General features: G+C 44.4%; 1 protein-coding gene across 1 annotated transcript; it reads right to left on the reverse strand.

The window, feature by feature from the left end:
- Positions 1-1880: 1880 nt before the first annotated feature.
- Positions 1881-17121, reverse strand: mxd1 (MAX dimerization protein 1). The gene is made up of 6 exons (XM_029160965.3): positions 16101-17121; positions 15356-15455; positions 10570-10599; positions 5946-6060; positions 5573-5732; positions 1881-5397 (listed from the first exon to the last, which is right to left on the reverse strand). The coding sequence occupies exons 1-6, from the start codon at positions 16165-16167 to the stop codon at positions 5201-5203; spliced, it is 669 nt and encodes a 222-aa protein (XP_029016798.1). The 5' UTR covers positions 16168-17121; the 3' UTR covers positions 1881-5200.
- Positions 17122-17329: the final 208 nt, after the last annotated feature.

Consider the following 17329-nt stretch of genomic DNA (forward strand, 5'->3'; position numbering starts at 1 on the left):
GCAGAACAAATAAACACAATGCTAACACCCAGAAGCCAGCAGGTACATATATTTACTCCATTAGACTCTTTATTGTTCAGGCTGACTCGTCAACGTGAAGCTGTAAACCTGGTGGAACTACAGCAGTGACAGTGGCTCATTGGCTGGAGGGCAGAGCAGAGAGCAAAGCTCTTCTGAGGAAGAACACATTGATTGTTATGACCAGCGTGCATTCACCTGAAAAGCAGTTAATCCATGGCATCCGCTGCAGGAAGCGTTTTACCGGCATAAGGCAAAGATCCAGCACAAAACCACAACACTGCCCTGGTTTATCTAAATCAAATAGAGCCAACATTACAACCCGAGGTTTTACTTCTATTACTGATCAAAATATTTATTAAAATAATAGATATATAGTATGTACACAATTTAATCCTCCTTTACCACTGCCAGTAAATACCACCCCATTTTAACCATGATTAATCATCATGCAGTGTCATGATGGGGAGGGTCAGGGTGGAGGGAGTCGTCGTGTGTTCACCACTGATGACTTGATGCTTGTGTAAGTGATTAACTGGTTACGTTCTCACTCAATTTGTCCCAAGGGCCCAGTGGTGACCTGTGTTTCCATGGCACTCATCACTGGTTTGACTGTGATGCTTTGCTGCGCGTCCTTAGCTGTCTGCATGTTTGTGTGTGTGTGTGTGTGTGTGTGTGTGTGTGTGTGTGTGTGTGTGTGTGTGTGTGTGTGGAGGTGGTGCATATCTGTACGTCTGTGACCCCATGACACAAACCCCCAAGCAACACGCTTACTTACACAACTCTGTCAATAAAGTTTCTAGACACACACCAGCAGGTACAGTAGGTTATGTCAATACACTCGGCCGGACTGCGTTGTGTGTTGTGCTCGGGTCAGGCTGAGCTGCATTGCAGTGTCTGTCTCTTGTTTCACGACTGCAGAGGGTTCACGGTAGGATGATGGATAGAAGCGACGGCTACTGATGGCTCTGATGGACTGATTGCTGACTTGAATGCGCAGCAACAAAGATGCATCTTTATGACCAAATTTGTGTATTACTGTACGACACAAAGACAATAGAATGGCTTTAATGGAACTAGCTCAGTATGTCATTGACTAACTCAGCCTGTGGCTGCAGGACAACTACTGGTGCCACCTTCTCTTTTAGTGGTCTGATTATATAATACATAATCATAAGTATAAGCCTTATATTTGCACATTTTTACTTAATTACTCACAATATTAATGACTAATGCCCTGAAGGTTGTCCAGTGATTCAAGTCTCTACTACCAAATATTGTGATGCTGATCAAATGCACAAACAGTTCTGTTCCATCAAAGCGGGGATGCTTGCTTACAGTGGGTTCTGCTACAGTAGGTGACAATGGTAAAGATATGCTCCTCATCCAAACTGAACTCAGGTTTTCAACTCAGCAGCAACGTCAGACAGGGCTGATCCCAGATTAGCATTAAACTGGAGCAGGGTTGGCGCAGATGAGGAAATTCTTTGTCCATGTCTCCACAGCCACACAGCTCCAGAAGGAATGTGGGATGCGCTTCCAAGACGCCCATCCCCCTCTTAGCTTTGTGTGCGTTGATTACAGAGCAGCAGTCAGATGGCAGCGATCATACAAACCTGGGATTTGGCCAGCAGATTACTTTGAAACGCACTAGATGGCTGATGGGGATTAAGGTCTGGAGGAGGCGTTCTTTCATCTGCTGTTAAAAAACCTCCTCATTACTGTCCATTCAAACTTCTACGTGCAGATTGTGCATTGTGTGAGAAAGCAGTGGGTTGGCTTCCTCCATGAAAGCATCCATTTGTTCTTCGAATATAATTACTAGGCTTTAGTGTGAAACCAAAAATAAAGACCATGACACATTTCTAGGTAGGTAAACAAGGGTTTCAAATGTTTTATTCCTTTAATATCACTGGCAAATATAAACTGCTGTTTCACATTTCATGTCAAAGGGTTTTTTCTCCCACATTTGCCATTTCTTTAGAAGACAGTGTCCAAATTCTCCAAATCTTAAAAAGTAAGTGCACAAAACGTCCACCTGTAAGTTACTGTTCAACAAATATTAAAGAGACGAGTGGAGAAAGGCGGCAGGTGATGACGATGTTTGGTAGAGCTACGACGCGGTGCGTCCGTGATGTGTTTGTGTGTACCATGTAATGCGTGAAAGCACCACGCCGTCACCACACGAAGGAATGACCCTCATGACACATGCTGTACCGCGCATTTATGTTTGTGTTAGGTCTTACATTTGTGTCTGTTTTAAGGCATTAGCAGCCACTTTGTTTGCAGGGACAAACGATGAAACAAACAAAATCCAAAACAAGTATATATTTTGATATATATGTATATATATATATAGATCTCTATATATGAACTGGAGTTTTCCCTGTAGCTTAAATAACTGGTCAGACTGTAGTCTTGTTCTTTGAGAGATTCCTCCACACCTGCTTCTTAAGGCAGATGCTGAGAGCACCAGGGTCTTTGTAGGCGAAGAGGGAGTGGGGGGGGGTGGTCAAGGAGCAATGCTGACACATTCACTGATCCATCACACACACACACATGCACACACACACACACACACACACACGCACACACACGCACACTCCACGAACCACCAAAAGCCACCCACCCGCCCACGTCGCCTGTATGATGGATGCCAACGCAGCATGTGGAAGAAGGAGTCATGCACATAGACAAATGCACACATGTGCACCCGGATTAGACGGACGACAGGACGCGGACAGAGGGGAAAAAAAGAAAGTGGAAACAAGACTCTCTATAGACAGACGTTAATGCTTCGGTTAATACATGAAGTCGAGGGGCTTTTTTTTGCATTTTTGTAGTAAACAAAAACACCGAGCTTAATGTGTTCCTTTTCTAAACCACCCACCCTATTATTTCTCTCTGAAGACAGTGACGAGGTAAAAACACACATTCACGTATTCTAACACACATGCACGCACCGGCAGATGGCTTTGCAGGGAACACATCTGCCCACTCACACCTGCTTTAATACATTTCCCCTGTAAGTGTAAGCCCCCCTTATAAGCATCACTACACAGTTCCTCTCCACTGGATAAAAAAAAAGTACCAGCATTCCACAATCAAAAGACTAAACAATCCTACCGTATATCTATTTTTCTGCTTTTCTCCCTTTATTCGTATTTTTTTGGGGCATACCGTGTTCATGCTTTAACCGAGGGGCTGGCGCAGCAGCGGGACAAGTTTCCTCAGCGCTGTCTACATTCAAGAAGCTGTGATCATCCCTGCCTGTGGGGACGGTGGACCAAACAACGTGCTGAACTCTCCCAGCGAGAGCAGCCATTTTGTGAGGTTCTGAAGCGCAGCGTTGCCAGAGGAATCACTAAAACCTCAACGCAGCCACCAGCTCCTCTCATTTTTATACTTTTTAATTAAAACATTTTCAATATAACGTGTGTATTTTTTTGTTATATCTATTTCTTAAAGGGCTTTGAAAATTGCTTAAAATTTGACCAATCACTAAAAGACAAAAGTTGCCAGGAGAACTGTGCCGAACACAGAAGCCCTGAGGCACAAGAGACATTTCTAAATATTGTATGGACTGACTAGGCTGTGCAAACAAACTACACATAGGAAACTCTGAATAAACCTCACAAGAAGAACATAAGCTAAAACTAATTAAATAGATTTATTTATATTCATCTATATATTTATATCTAATAAATACATTTGTTGATAGACATAGAATCTTTCTTGAACTATTTACATTAGAAGTTTGAGTGTTTTTTGCAGGAACAATATTGATGAAGTCAAGGCAAAGGAGAGAAAACCTGTGATTTTCAAAGTGGTGTGTTTTAGACGTGAACACACCAGCTCGCAGCGAGGCCTCCTGTTTTACGGTGACTCGGCTCATCTCAAACTAAACTCTCGCGTCATAAATAATTGGCAGGAACATCCACTTGCCCAAAAACTATCTAAGATAATGCTCTCCGTCTCACCTGCCTGCCTGTGGAATGTGCTCCAGTCGCTCCACCATTTTCAGCAGATACACTTGACTCTTCCCTGTTAGTACCATGTGAATGGGGCAGTGATGAAGTAGTGTACTAGTGCCTTAACATACCAGCGTTTCCTAACCTGATATTTGACCTCCACCTTCGCCAGGTTCAGACGTGACGCACACACACGCACACACACGCACACAGACACGCAACAATTAAAGGATGCTGTAAAAACACCACAGTCATCAGAGAGAGGAAGAAAACAACTAACCCACCCCAGAACCCTCAACCTGTTCACAATCTCATGCTGCACACATTTTTTGTACCATTTTCTGTGTCTGTGTTGCTTCTGAATGGCAGGCGAGGAGATAAAATTACAGGATATTTACGAGTCTACTCGCCAAAGCCTAAGGGACGTATTGCTGTCGGCCCCATCGGTTTCACACCGCCCACACCGTCGAGTTTAATGTCCACATTCTGGTGCGGCGTACAGTGCAGACAGACGACTGACATGTTTTCCCAAACATCACTGCAGCAGCTGCAGTGGGAGCCTTAAGTTATTACGAGACAGCGTTTGAAAGAGATGACAATTTTTGTTTACAAAAGCAATTTTAAGTGCAAAGTACTATGCACAGATGGTCGACCAGTGAGCAGGGCTGGGAAAAATAAGCCCCACATCACCTTTGGGAGGACTCTGGGATGGAAGGGTGTGTGTGTGTGTGTGTGTGTGTGTGTGTGTGGTAATTAAGAGCGAAATCTCATAAGTGCTTCCCATAGCTCTTGAGGCATAGAAAAAGAGGCAGTGGGACATTGTGTGGTAACATTCTCTGGCTGAAAGTTGTGATTGAGATAGACAGACGGACGGACGGATGGAAGAATTTAGGGACGGATGGGTGGAGCGTCTTTAAAATCCCACTCAATTGATTGGTGCAGAACAGAGCAGGTGATACCTTAAAGACTGAGTGCTGATGATGAGCTGTGTATGAGCATTTCTGAGGTGTCGCAGTCTGAATGGAAGTCACTGTGGGGACAGGAAGTCCATAGAGGCCTGGCTGGAGAAGGGGCCTCAGACTTGGTCAGTCCTTGTAGGGAGGGGGGAGGGAGATTTGTTTGTGAGTGGGAGAACAGACGGGTGAGGCAATTTTGGGACGGGACAGACTGACTGACGGAGGTGGGGGTGCTGGGTCAGTGAGCAGTGCTGTTTATAGGCTGCAGCCCAGCTGCTTGGCCCTATCCTGAGTGTCCTGCAGACGCTGCAGGCTGGCGCTGGAGTAGCCCTCGTCGCTGTAGCTGCTGCGCAGGCTGCCTCGCTCGTCTCCTGAGTCACTCACGCTGCTGGTGCTCCACTCCAGGTCACCCAGCAGGTAGTCCGTCCCCTCCACATCCACATCCAGGTCCTCTGTTGCCACATAAGGGACACAGCAATGCAGCGGTTAGAATTCGGATGCCTCCAAAGACATGCACTAACGAGCTTATGGATGACGAGCGTTTTACTCTAGACTTGGCATAGGCAGGTACTCAAATGAAAGAACTCTATGAATGGTATTGGGACAACCCTAAGGTTGGAGGCTCACCTTGGTCGGAATCGGACTTGTCAGAGGATACAGTGGAGCCAGTGCTGTCCATGCGGGTCCGCTCCACCCCCAGCTGCTCCAGACGCCTCCTCAGGTGTCTCTGCTCCCGCTGTAGCTGCTCCAAAGTGTGCTGAGCTCTCCTGTCGCTCTCCTCCAACCTCTGCAGAGTGGAGGGAGAAATAGGTTAGATGGAAACCATGCAACGCCTGTGTGTGTGTGTGTGTGTGTGTGTGTGTGTGTGTGTGTGTGTGACTTCAGTGGCTTCTCTAAGACATTTGAGTCACTCCAGCACATGACGCTAATGCACTTATCCACCGCAGCAGTCAACAAATCATCCTGCTCATTAAGTGAGCACTGCTCACACATGCAGCACCTTGATGTGATCTTTGGCCTTCATCAGCAGGCTGAGGGTGGTGTGCCTGTTAGCATCTGGTCCCAAGGGAACGAGGGATTTCAGTCGCTCTAAACACAGTCGTAGATGTGCCCGTCTGAGGAAAGAGCCAGAAAACACAACGGTGTGAGAAATCAAAAGATTCAAACTAAACACTTTCCTGGAGATTTCTAATGGCCCTTATTAAGCAACTCAATAATGTTCAAACAGGACATAATGTTGCACAAAGCTGCATGAATAAACAATCATTCCAATTATTCAAATTGTCCCTCACTATTTGATTCTTTCTTCTTTTCTTTGCTTTTTTTGTATTTTATAAATGTCATTTTTCTAGAGCTAGCTTTTATTGAAGATTTTTCCACAGTGACTTATGAAACAACATATTGCAAATTTTCAGCAGAATAACTTTCCTGTCAATCAGTGGCAGTGGATTGGACCTGCTCATCAATAGGCTGTTCCATTAGGATAGATTAGATTCTCTGCATACCTGCTCCTGAACTGCTGATACATCAACACGTTAGGTTTAAAGCAATGGGAGGGGGGTGGGGGAGCTGGACGATCTTTGGTCAGTTCTGGTTGAATCAGCAGGTGAATTAGAGCAAAGAAATTTACCAACAGATGATGTTCTGTGTTGTTTGGATGATGTTTTGCTTGGGCTGGTCACTCATTCATGAATTTGAGCACCATGTCTGTCACTAAGCTGATTAAAAAGCCTGAAGTATGCATTTCACCTAAAGTCCTGAAGTCGATACCTTATGTGTCGTTTGCCTTGAATAACAGAGCAAGCAATCACATTACTGACTTCACCCTGTATGTTTTAATGAATAGATGAAGTTGCATTATGAAATAAATTGGCATTTTTCCTGAGAGCTGAAATTGGAAAATTAAACTTCACTTAAAAAGTTTTAAAATAAAAATAGCTGGAAATGTTTTAAAATAATAATGGGAAAATAAATGGGAGTGTAATGGGAAAATAATCACCATGAAATAATAAAATAATACTGTGCAGAAAAGTCCAATTATTTTCATTTTATATATTTTGGAATCAGGCAGCCCTGGTGCCTTTCTGTGTGGAGTTTGCACGTTCTCCCCGTGTTTGCGTGGGTTCTCTCCGGGTTCTCCGGCTTCCTCCCACAGTCCAAAGACGTGCATTAGGTTGATTGGACTCTCTCCATTGCCCGTAGGTGTGAGTGTGTGTGTGAATGGTTGTCTGTCTATGTGTTGCCCTGCGATGGACTGCCTCTCGCCCATAGCCAGCTGGGTTAGGCTCCAGCACCCCCATGACCCCGCATTAGGGAATAAGCGGCTTGGAAAATGGATGGATCGATGGATATTTTGGAATCAGTTATTATAAGTTTTTTCTACAACATGCACTACTGAAGATAGTTATATTAGTATTAGATAGTTAAAAAGCTTTGGATACAAAATTGATTGAGTAATCAAGCTTAGTGTCAGAAATGATACTAAAGACACATACAACACATAGAAAAGCAAGCACACAAACTGGCTGTTGCTGTGTAAGGGACAATGACAAGTCAGATTCGTTATTTGTTTTGTATTTTTGTTCTCTAGTTCTTAGAGGCTGTGAATCACAGGTTTGCTCATGCTACGCGTATACTTCTTCTTAGGGCGTCAGTCATTAGAACATTGTTACATAATGATGCTACACAGGATATTACAGCGAGGAAACCATGTCCAAATCCTCCCATAGGCGGAAGAAGCACGAAACGTGGGGACACGTGAAGCTCATCTGTGACATATGCTGAGATCTGGTCTGTTGGTTAATGTCACCTGTCCTGTAACGCACCCCCCCCCACGTTTCGCGTTTGCACTTCGCGTCGCTCTGAGCTGGCAGCCTTGGCGGCTGCTGAGGTCTGGTGGGTGTTTGTAACTGCTTGACCCCGCTGTTACACAACACACACCTCCAGCTCCGGCCTCGGCGGAGTGCGTACGTGTCCGACTGCTGGTGTGTGGCCGCGCGAGCGCGAGCGTGGGCGCGTGTACGTCACGCTCTCACGGAGCTCTCAGAAAGTGTTATTTCGGCAGCTGAGGGCTGCGAGGATGAGCTGCTCGTTTATCGACCGCCGCAGGTGATTCTGGTGCCAGCGTCACCGGCGGAAATACTTTACAGGACGCCAGGAGGGGAGAGACGGACGATTTGAACGTGGGAGGAGAACACGCAAATACGATCACAGCACGAGTGAAGCCCACGCACACACACAAACGCACACAATGCAGTATTCAGCAGCTGAAACTAAATGGCTGCTTCTGAGCTGACTCAGTCCAAAGGGCAGGCACACTTCCATTACATAACATGGAAATGCCCTCTGCTGTGTTGTTCTGACATAATAAAGGATCAGCAGGGCGAGATAATGTTTGTTAAACAGCAACGAGCAGCAGACCTCTGCTCAGGTCACATGCTTGTCTGAGCAACACGTAGCACTATAGGCTCAGCTGTGACACACTGCTGCTTCAGCAACTAGTTATTCTGGTTCACTGTGGCGTTAGTGCAGTGTGTCAATAGGTGAGTACGTACAGCAGGTCCAGCTACAGAACCTACACTTTCACACGTACTTGTTAAATGACACCTGGCCTGAAATGAAGTGAATGTGCCAGATTCTTGCAGCCCACGCTGATTACGCTTACAGCAAATGCTGCAAGGACCAAATAACCTTCTGCCCTCATCTGTGCCCTCTGACCCCACAACTGTAAGTGGTCACGAGTCGTTGGCAGGAATGTGCATGTACAAAAAAGGCGACTAGGCCATCAGGGGTCATGTTATGTGTACCTAAACATGCATGCACGCAAAATAGAACCTCCAGCGGCCACAATTCACTGAGCAAATATTGCTGGACGTGGGGACTGGGGGTGGTTGTAGTTCACTGCCTGTGACGGCTTACCGTCTTTAAGCTAGTGGCAGAGGAACCTGGCTAAAAGCTAACTGCGTTACATCGCAGGCTGGGATCGTAATTTTAACTTACTGCTGGGTGCGAGGTGTCTATGCACACGCAGCCCAGGTAGGGCTATATAAGAGGAACAGGCCCCAGTGACATATATTATTCAAGCTGTCCACTGAGCTGCTGGTTTGGATCATCTAGCACAGGCACGGAAGGAAACAGAGTGACGAGAAGCAAATCTCAATAGTAGCAATTTGATTTTTGTTTAGCTTGAGCATTTGTAAAAAAAAAAAAAATGTGCCCAAAGCCTAATGTGAGCCTACTCATTATATAATTATTATAGTATATACTAGTGTATCGCACAACATTTCAGTGTTTTATGTTGCACATAATTTACAGTAATGTATAAATCCAATACTATAATAATATCCTACCTGTGCATGTCTAAGTGGACATCAAGGACAACTAACTTTCTTTATTATCAGCTGATCCGCTGCAGTGCCGTAACAGGTTTTCTAGAAGTTGAGAAATATGTTGTAGCCAAGCAGGTGCGTGTGCCTGAAGCAATGGCGCAAAGCTAAAAAATATTTGGCTTCATTTTGCAAAAAAAAAAAAAAAAAAAGCTACAACCTGCGAAACCAGCCAAAAACTACCTTAGTGTTGCTGGACTCGCGGCTCCTATTTGTTTCTGATGTGGTGTTCTTATATATGCTTATCTGTGAACCACTACCATTTCACTGAGCACTTGACCTCGAAGCTACAAAATGTAGCTCTATAAAATGTTGTTAATGTTGTACGTTATAGTAACTAGATCAGCTGCTCTGAGTTGGCAAAGTACAGAGTCAGATGATACAACCACAATGCTGCAGTTCTTATCGGTTACAAAAGGAACTGAAGACCCAGTGAACATTTCAAAAACTAAACCAGGGCGATTAGTCAACTTCTGAGCCGTAACAGAGCATTCTTGTCCTAAATGACAGTGTTTTCTGGAAACAACTCTCCATGCTCATTGTATCCATTGTGATACCACCTGTGATTCTGAGGTGCTGTCTCATTTACGACTCCCTCTCCACATCAGCAAAGGAGCAGTGTGGCTTAAACTGGACCTAATTCTCTTATTATATTATCAGCATGTCATTGCCTTGATACAGTGATAACACTCACCCAGAGCAACCGGTGCACCTGTGTATCAGGTTACATCCAGTTCCATTTAGTTACCTGCGGCCAAGGTGACGTCTTGCATAACCCAAATGAATGCATGCACACACATTCATTGATAATGCAAAGCAATATCTAAGTGACAAGGATCATTTTGCAGCCGTAGGATAAAAACAATGTTTGGAATTATAAATGTGTTTAATTTGGGTTTGTTTGCTAATTCTACCTATAATACAGAAAACAAGAAATCGAGATCCACGGGAAGTCAGAGAATGTTTTGATGCTTCGTTGCTGGTCGTCGCTGCTGGTGGGTAATCAGATTCTGTTTGTAGCAATAGCTGAGATGGTTTTAAACCATTTTCAGACTTACAGCTCTGTCCTCTGCTCGAAGGTTCTTTTGTTTAGAAATGAAGATCCTCTAAATGAATGACATTCCTACAGTAGAATCTGCTAAACGCCGATATTTTTGACACTCCCTAACTGACAGAAGAGCAGGGCTCTCATCGTCCCCTTACTCATGGGTGAGGCATGATCGAGACGGTTAAACATACCTGTTCTTTTCCATTTCATTGTGCGTAGACCTGCGGGGATAAAACAAAGCACATATGAGACTTTGACACAAAGCTTATTAACAGAGCCACTGACTGAATAGGGTCGGGTTCCCCCTCTTCATCTGCCTTCACATCACCAAGGCTTTTATTGCAGGGGACAGACAGAGCGTGAGGAGGCTGTGTAGGAGTTTATGAGCTGTCAGAAAGCCTGACGAAATGAGATTCCAGGGAAAAAAAAAACTGAGGAGAAAAAAAATTTCATTCTGATGCCAGAGGCTTATTCTGCACAGGAAACTGGTGCTTTTTTAGGAACCAAACTCACGCACGGACACACGATGAGGAGGTTGTGGGTAAACATAGTAACAGTAACCAGAAACAGTGGACAAGAGCGGGACTATGTCTGGTTATCCACTATGCGGAACTGAAGGGGTTGGGGGTGGGGGAAGTCACAGTGAAGGTAAACTGAGAGACGGAGGGGCGCGAATGGACAGAATGACTTCTGCATTGCAGTGTTAAAGGACCGCGTGAGTGGAAACACACACACACAGGGAGAACTGACAAGTTCAGACGGATTTTCTGAATTAAAACACGCTTGTCTCACTTGCATGAAAGGGAGGCGCGTGGGTGGTGGGGTGGAGGAGGAGGAGAAGCCAGAGAGGACGTATCTGCATTACAGATTTGCCTTCTACATCCATCTATCCTCCAGGTTCCCCACCCAGGGGGCCAAAAATAGCACCTGCACCTTCAGCGATGTTGGATGCTGTCATCATGTCGCGGCCATGATCCTCACAGGACTCCGGTTCCCCCGCTTCCATTCATCTCCGTGTTTTGACACACACTTTCAGGAGCGAGCTTAGAAATAGGGTCTTCTCCGACCCTCTAACAACCTATGAGCAGCACGGGTGTCACGCCTGCGTGGGTGTCACTGTGGGGGTAGTGTGCTGTTGCAGTTCACCTCACTGGGTGCCCTCTCGCTCCCTCTCCCCTCTAACCAGTGCGCATTTCTGTGCAGGGCAGACAGCCGCTACTGACATAACAGCGCTAGCTGATCCCACTCACTCAGGCTAGATTTCAGCCTGTGGGACACCTCCCACCTCCTGCCCTAGTCTGAACACAACCTTGTACCCTTCTGCTACTCAACACAACCATGACGCAACAAGCTCGTGTTAATACTGAGTAATGAAGGGATTTCGTTTTTCGGAGAAGAGTAAAATAATATGTAAGGTGCCCCTTGGCCCCACATGAGAACATTACACTCAATCCCAATGCTACTATAATATTACATAACCGCTATTATGTGAAGATCTAACTAACACTCACACGGAATCCATTCTGATCTCTGTTTCATGATGATATTCTAATTAACCTGGGAGCCCTTGTTTTGATCGCCACAACTGAGTGAGAGTCCGGATCACAATTACATAGAAGTGCTGTAGAAAGGTGTGTAAACAGGCAGGTCATGTGAGGAAGATAGACTTCATCACATCTGATGCTATTCTGTAAGAAAAGAGACCAGGAAATTATTTTGGACAGATCATTTTTTAGAAATGCATCATATTTGTATTTTTTCAGTAACGTTTATTGAGTTTTAGGACTTCTTCCACTCATACAAGCCTAAACTGGATTTCAAGGATTTAAAAAGCAGCATTGTACATTAAACACTGCTATTGTGCCATCAATAGCAAAAGGCACAGCGGCCTTCAAGAAAACAAACCGTTCACTAGCTCCACTACATTGTGTTGCAGAACAGACAGTGACTGCTGGTGATGATAAAGGTACAAGGATTATAGTTGGAAACTGATGCTGGATCAGACAGTGTGAAGGACGCTGAACTAAGTCACTATTTACAGATGACATCCAGGAAGGAATTCCTTTGTGACAAAACATCGCAAAATATTATGATTGTATGAAACAAAGCATGTGTAATATTGGTAGCACATTTTTGATCAAATGAAACTAAAACTACTTTGCTGAGATCAGATGAGGGGTCGAATGTTGTTTGTGCTTTGCTGCAGGACTGAAGAATACACCACAAATAGACATTTGTAAACCCAAATAATGGATGAAAATTTTTGTCAGGAGAGAAATATTCCAACATGACCCTATTAAAACGGAAAAATATGTCACAAGGGCTTTTCAGAAAGACAGTGTAAACCTGTCCAAGCGCCACCTTTTGAAACGCTGCTGAATGAAATCATCAGTTACAATGGCCGTACATCTGTGGTGTGGAGGACGGAACAGAACTGATCATCTGCACAAACTACATCTTCCAAAACAATAATGCGTAAGTCGCTGATCTACTATTAACCTTGCTAGTCAATGGGAAAACTCCATTTGCTTGCTTAACATGGATGGGCAAGCTCCCTGTACGATTTCCACAGTGCACTGTAGTTGCACACTGTGTACGCGTGTGGGGGAGGACTCGCTTCATCTATGTAATGGAGGAGATGGTGTTCTCCACTCTGGCTGCCAAGAGGGAGAATACAGCAAGAAAGACATGGCAGGGTGGAGGAGGTGAGGTGTGAGAGAGAAAAGCAAAAAGAACGCAAGAGATAGAGAGAGGGTGAGAGGAAGAGAGACGAGGGAGAGAAGGGGGAGTTACTATTGCACACATGCACACGTACACACCACCAACGTGGTGACTCCCTTCCCCCACTACTCGAACATTCATGCTATAGGAAGCAACAGGAAATGCAGGGGCTTGTACATACTGGGATGACTGGCTTCAACTGCATACTGGGTTGAATGGCTGCCTGTCCTATATCTGTCCGACTCTCAATAGCAACAATGAAGAAACTGATCAATTAATGGGCTGCTCCTTTTTGACAGAAACCAACCCTCCCCCTCAAATTCATTTTGTCATAGTGCCGTTTGCCTACTGACGATCAATAGCCAACAACACACCAGACCAAATCATACATAGGGTGCAGAGACCCTGATTAATAGGGAGGAGGAGGAGGATGGAGGGGGGCTGCAGCCTAATGCAACCCAGTAGTTAAACAACAATACATCTACATGTAGATGCTGTTCAGCCAGGATTTATGACTGGAAACAAGGACAAACCCAAGAGCAGATAGCAGCAGCAGTTAACGTGACATCCAAAGCTAGTGCCACGGATTCCTCGCTACGCATGCGTGGAAATGTGGGGCCATCTAGGCATATTAGGAAAGGAGTCATTCTTGCAGCACTGCACATCCTGTGTCTCCCAGAGCATGGTGGAAATGGAAGAACACTACAGATGTGTCAGTGGCAATGACAGCGCTGTCATGCCCAATGGAGGCGTAGAGGCAAAACCACAGATATTCACATTTCTTAGGCAAGATTTGTCTAATAAATACATAAATTAATTAATGAATACAGCTTTTTTATAGACCAAATAAACTGATTAACTAATAAAAGTAGTTACTGTAGTTGTAGTTAAAAACTAGTTGCTAAGTGCAGTGTGAGGCACTCAGCAATGTTTCACATGTAACTTTAGCTCCACAGACACATCCATAGCCTAGACAGATATGCATTAGATTATGTCGAGTAACAAGCCTAGACATCAACCTGCATATGTGCTGTAAACGCCAGATGGTATTTAGCCATGTAGTGGACACTTCAGGCCATTCTTAAAGCAAGTCAGTGTTTATCTGAGCCAGATTCAAAGCTGGGACGCAAATACTGGCAAGGTCGATCAATTCATGCACCTCACGCCTACTTTGCACAAGTAGGTGTGTTCGGCAGAATAAAAAGTTTGAATATACCGGTGAGGCTTCACAATCCATCAAATGCAGGGAGGTGTTAGATGCTCAAGTAAGTATTTTCCACAAATGTATACAAACATTAATCAGATTGCTGCTCAATGATGTCATGACAGGTTAATATGAAGTTCTAAATTTGTCTTATTGTAGCCCCCCCCAAAAAAGAGCCAAGTATGTAATAAGCATGTATATACAACATAAAGCATATTCTAACACAATCAACAATGGATCTAAGGATCTTTATGTTCAAAAGGGAAGGATTTCACCACAGAAGTGCCCGCTACAGTACATTGTCCTCTACACGATCATGAAAAAAAAACACAATCTAGTCACCTGGGTGCATCTTTATCTCAATGAAGCACAAACCTTTACTGCTGTATCTGTTTAATAAAATGCTCCTCACAGAATCTCAATGCACCTTCCATGTGTGTGATACTGTCCACTAACGTGACCAGAGCCGCCCCCTAACTTGAATGGCTTCTGCAGTCACCTTGACCGACCCAGTTAGCCTTACAGAGTGGCTGTAACAGATCTTTGCTACCGTCAATCACAGGCCTTAAAAACGAAAGGTGGGAAGTCTAAAAATGACTTAAGCCTAACAAGTACCCACATGCTGGTGAATCAACGCTTACGTGTTTTGGTCACAAACATATAAATATGAGTATTCTTTTTAATGAATTCCACTAAATGAGAGTGTTACTCAGATGGCTCATTTTGCTGGGAGGAAACAAATCTGAATATTTTAGGTATGACACGCGTGAATGAAGATGTAATAAGCAGCTATGGCAATGGCTGCCATCTTAAAACGCACAGTGCCAAAACAAAAAGTCTGATAATGTTTAACACAGGCAAAAGGGAGTCTCTCAACATGAACAGCAGATTATAATTGAGATATGAAAATCAAACACCAATCTGGGAACAATGGGTTGATCCTTCTGAATTTAGAGGGGGGCACTTGAAGTAAGGCTCTGAGACGTGGCGTGTTGTTGATTTGACAAACAATCAAGTGTGTTTGCTGCCAAAAAGAGCTGTACAGCATTTACCTGCTACTTGTGTTTTTCTTGCTTTTGCTTTTCCTTTTCAAGCTCTCCTTCTCCCGAGTGCTGATGAAGGGTGGCATGGAGGCGTAGCCATGTTCAGCTTCTGCATGCAAATAAACAACATAGTGGTCACATGTCTAAAATGCAAAGTACAGGAGAAGCCAAACTGGAAACAGCACGAGTGCTTTACAGTATATGACACGGGTAAAAAAAAGGACATCCTTTTGGAATTCAGCAGGAATCTCATGGGCTGCATGCAATCAATGGCTTTCACACACTGTCTTTTACAGTATTTTCTGGCCTCAGCCTGGACAATGATGTCATCTTGAACTAGAATAGACCCCACTAGCAAACCACAACAGAAGGAAAGGAGGGGCCTCCGTAAAAACAATGTGTCCCTGCACATCAGACTGCTTCTGCCACACATGCATTCATTCTTTCATTGTCAAAAATGCAAATGCGCCTGCAATAGATCTAAAAATGGCCTGAACATCAATAAGCATACGTTAAATGTGAGATCATTTGTGCTTCATTGTATAATGATCAAAACGGTTAAGGCGTGCTCCCATCACATGATACTAAATAATAAAAAACAATAATAATATTAAAGACAGGAAACGTTACAGTGTTTGAGAAAGCTTCAAATGAAAGATGCCTGAACGACTGTGACTTGTCGAGGGGGGATGGTTGCCTATGTCATTTTTCATAAATAAAATGGACTGTGGTAAACAACACAATTATACTTCACCTCGTTCCCTGCGATCAAGGTATTCGGCTGCTTCGATCAACATCTGCACCATTCCGATCGCCGCCATTTTCAGCAATAACACTGATAATGTAACAATCCGATGAGGGATTCCGTGACCGTACACAACCTGATTCAGGTCGTATCACTGGCTCTTGCTCTGACGCGCAGGTAGCTCGCTGTGCTGTTGTTGTCTGATTGTTTTCAAAGGCGACAGATAGGCGACCGATGGGATAAAAGGGTAACTCCAGCAGTGTGCCAACGGGCTATTTAAAAGTTAAAGGTCATGAATCCAGCACCGATTAGTGGTAAAAGCCAACAGTTTTCTTCCTCGGCGGTTCAGGTAAATGTTTGCTGTTGGGCTAGTCGAGGCTGACGCTAACACGTTTGCTTTGCCCTTAAAAATGCAAATTTGTACACAAATATCAGGAATTGTTTAGATACAACTCTGCTGGTTGTTGACAAAATCAAAAAAAATTTTGACTGACGAATAAATGAGTCCAGCGTTGTTCCGTTTGGCAAAAAAAAACAAGTTGGCTAACGTTAGCGATAGTGACAAGTGAAACGTTAAACAGCCTCAACGATGAAAAGTTTTACAAGCCTGGTCGTCAAAATTCAGCCAATCAATAATCAGGATCGACGGCTTGTTCAGTTGTCACCCACTTGCCTGCTATGGAATGATTAGAAAAGCGAGCTAGCTGTTCTAAACTTCATCCGACGATGTTATCCGAGCGTTTCGGTGATCTCTTATGTGGCTGGCTAAGTCTGTGCTGGTTTGTCGGTGATCACGCGTGATTTGTCTCGCTAGAAACGCAAATAACGACTGACATCAACTGGAACAGTGAGTGTTTATCAAACTGCTTCCAAAATAGCGGCTTGTTGATCTGGACTACGGCTAACTACTGTAACGTTACTTCCCCACAAAGCTGCTGCGTGCGACGTGGTTGGATACTGGACATAGTAAATCAAGCTTCCATTGGCTGTTTAAGACGTCAGTCTGTGGGAGTGGTCGTCTTTCAGCGTCACTACAGGCCCTTCTTTAGCCATTTTGGCTCAAAACCACATAGAAAGGTGTGTACTACGCGGGACCATAATGAAGACAGTTTCTACGTTCTGTGCACGCGCAACTTGATTGGACATGTCCTAATGACTCGTTGACTATTGGCCACACTGGCCACGAGCTAAAGCGACAACGCCCGCTTCTGACAGGATACACGCCCATTTGCCATGCT

The sequence above is a fragment of the Betta splendens genome, chromosome 9 (assembly GCF_900634795.4).
Source record: "Betta splendens chromosome 9, fBetSpl5.4, whole genome shotgun sequence".
Lineage (NCBI taxonomy): Eukaryota > Metazoa > Chordata > Actinopteri > Anabantiformes > Osphronemidae > Betta > Betta splendens.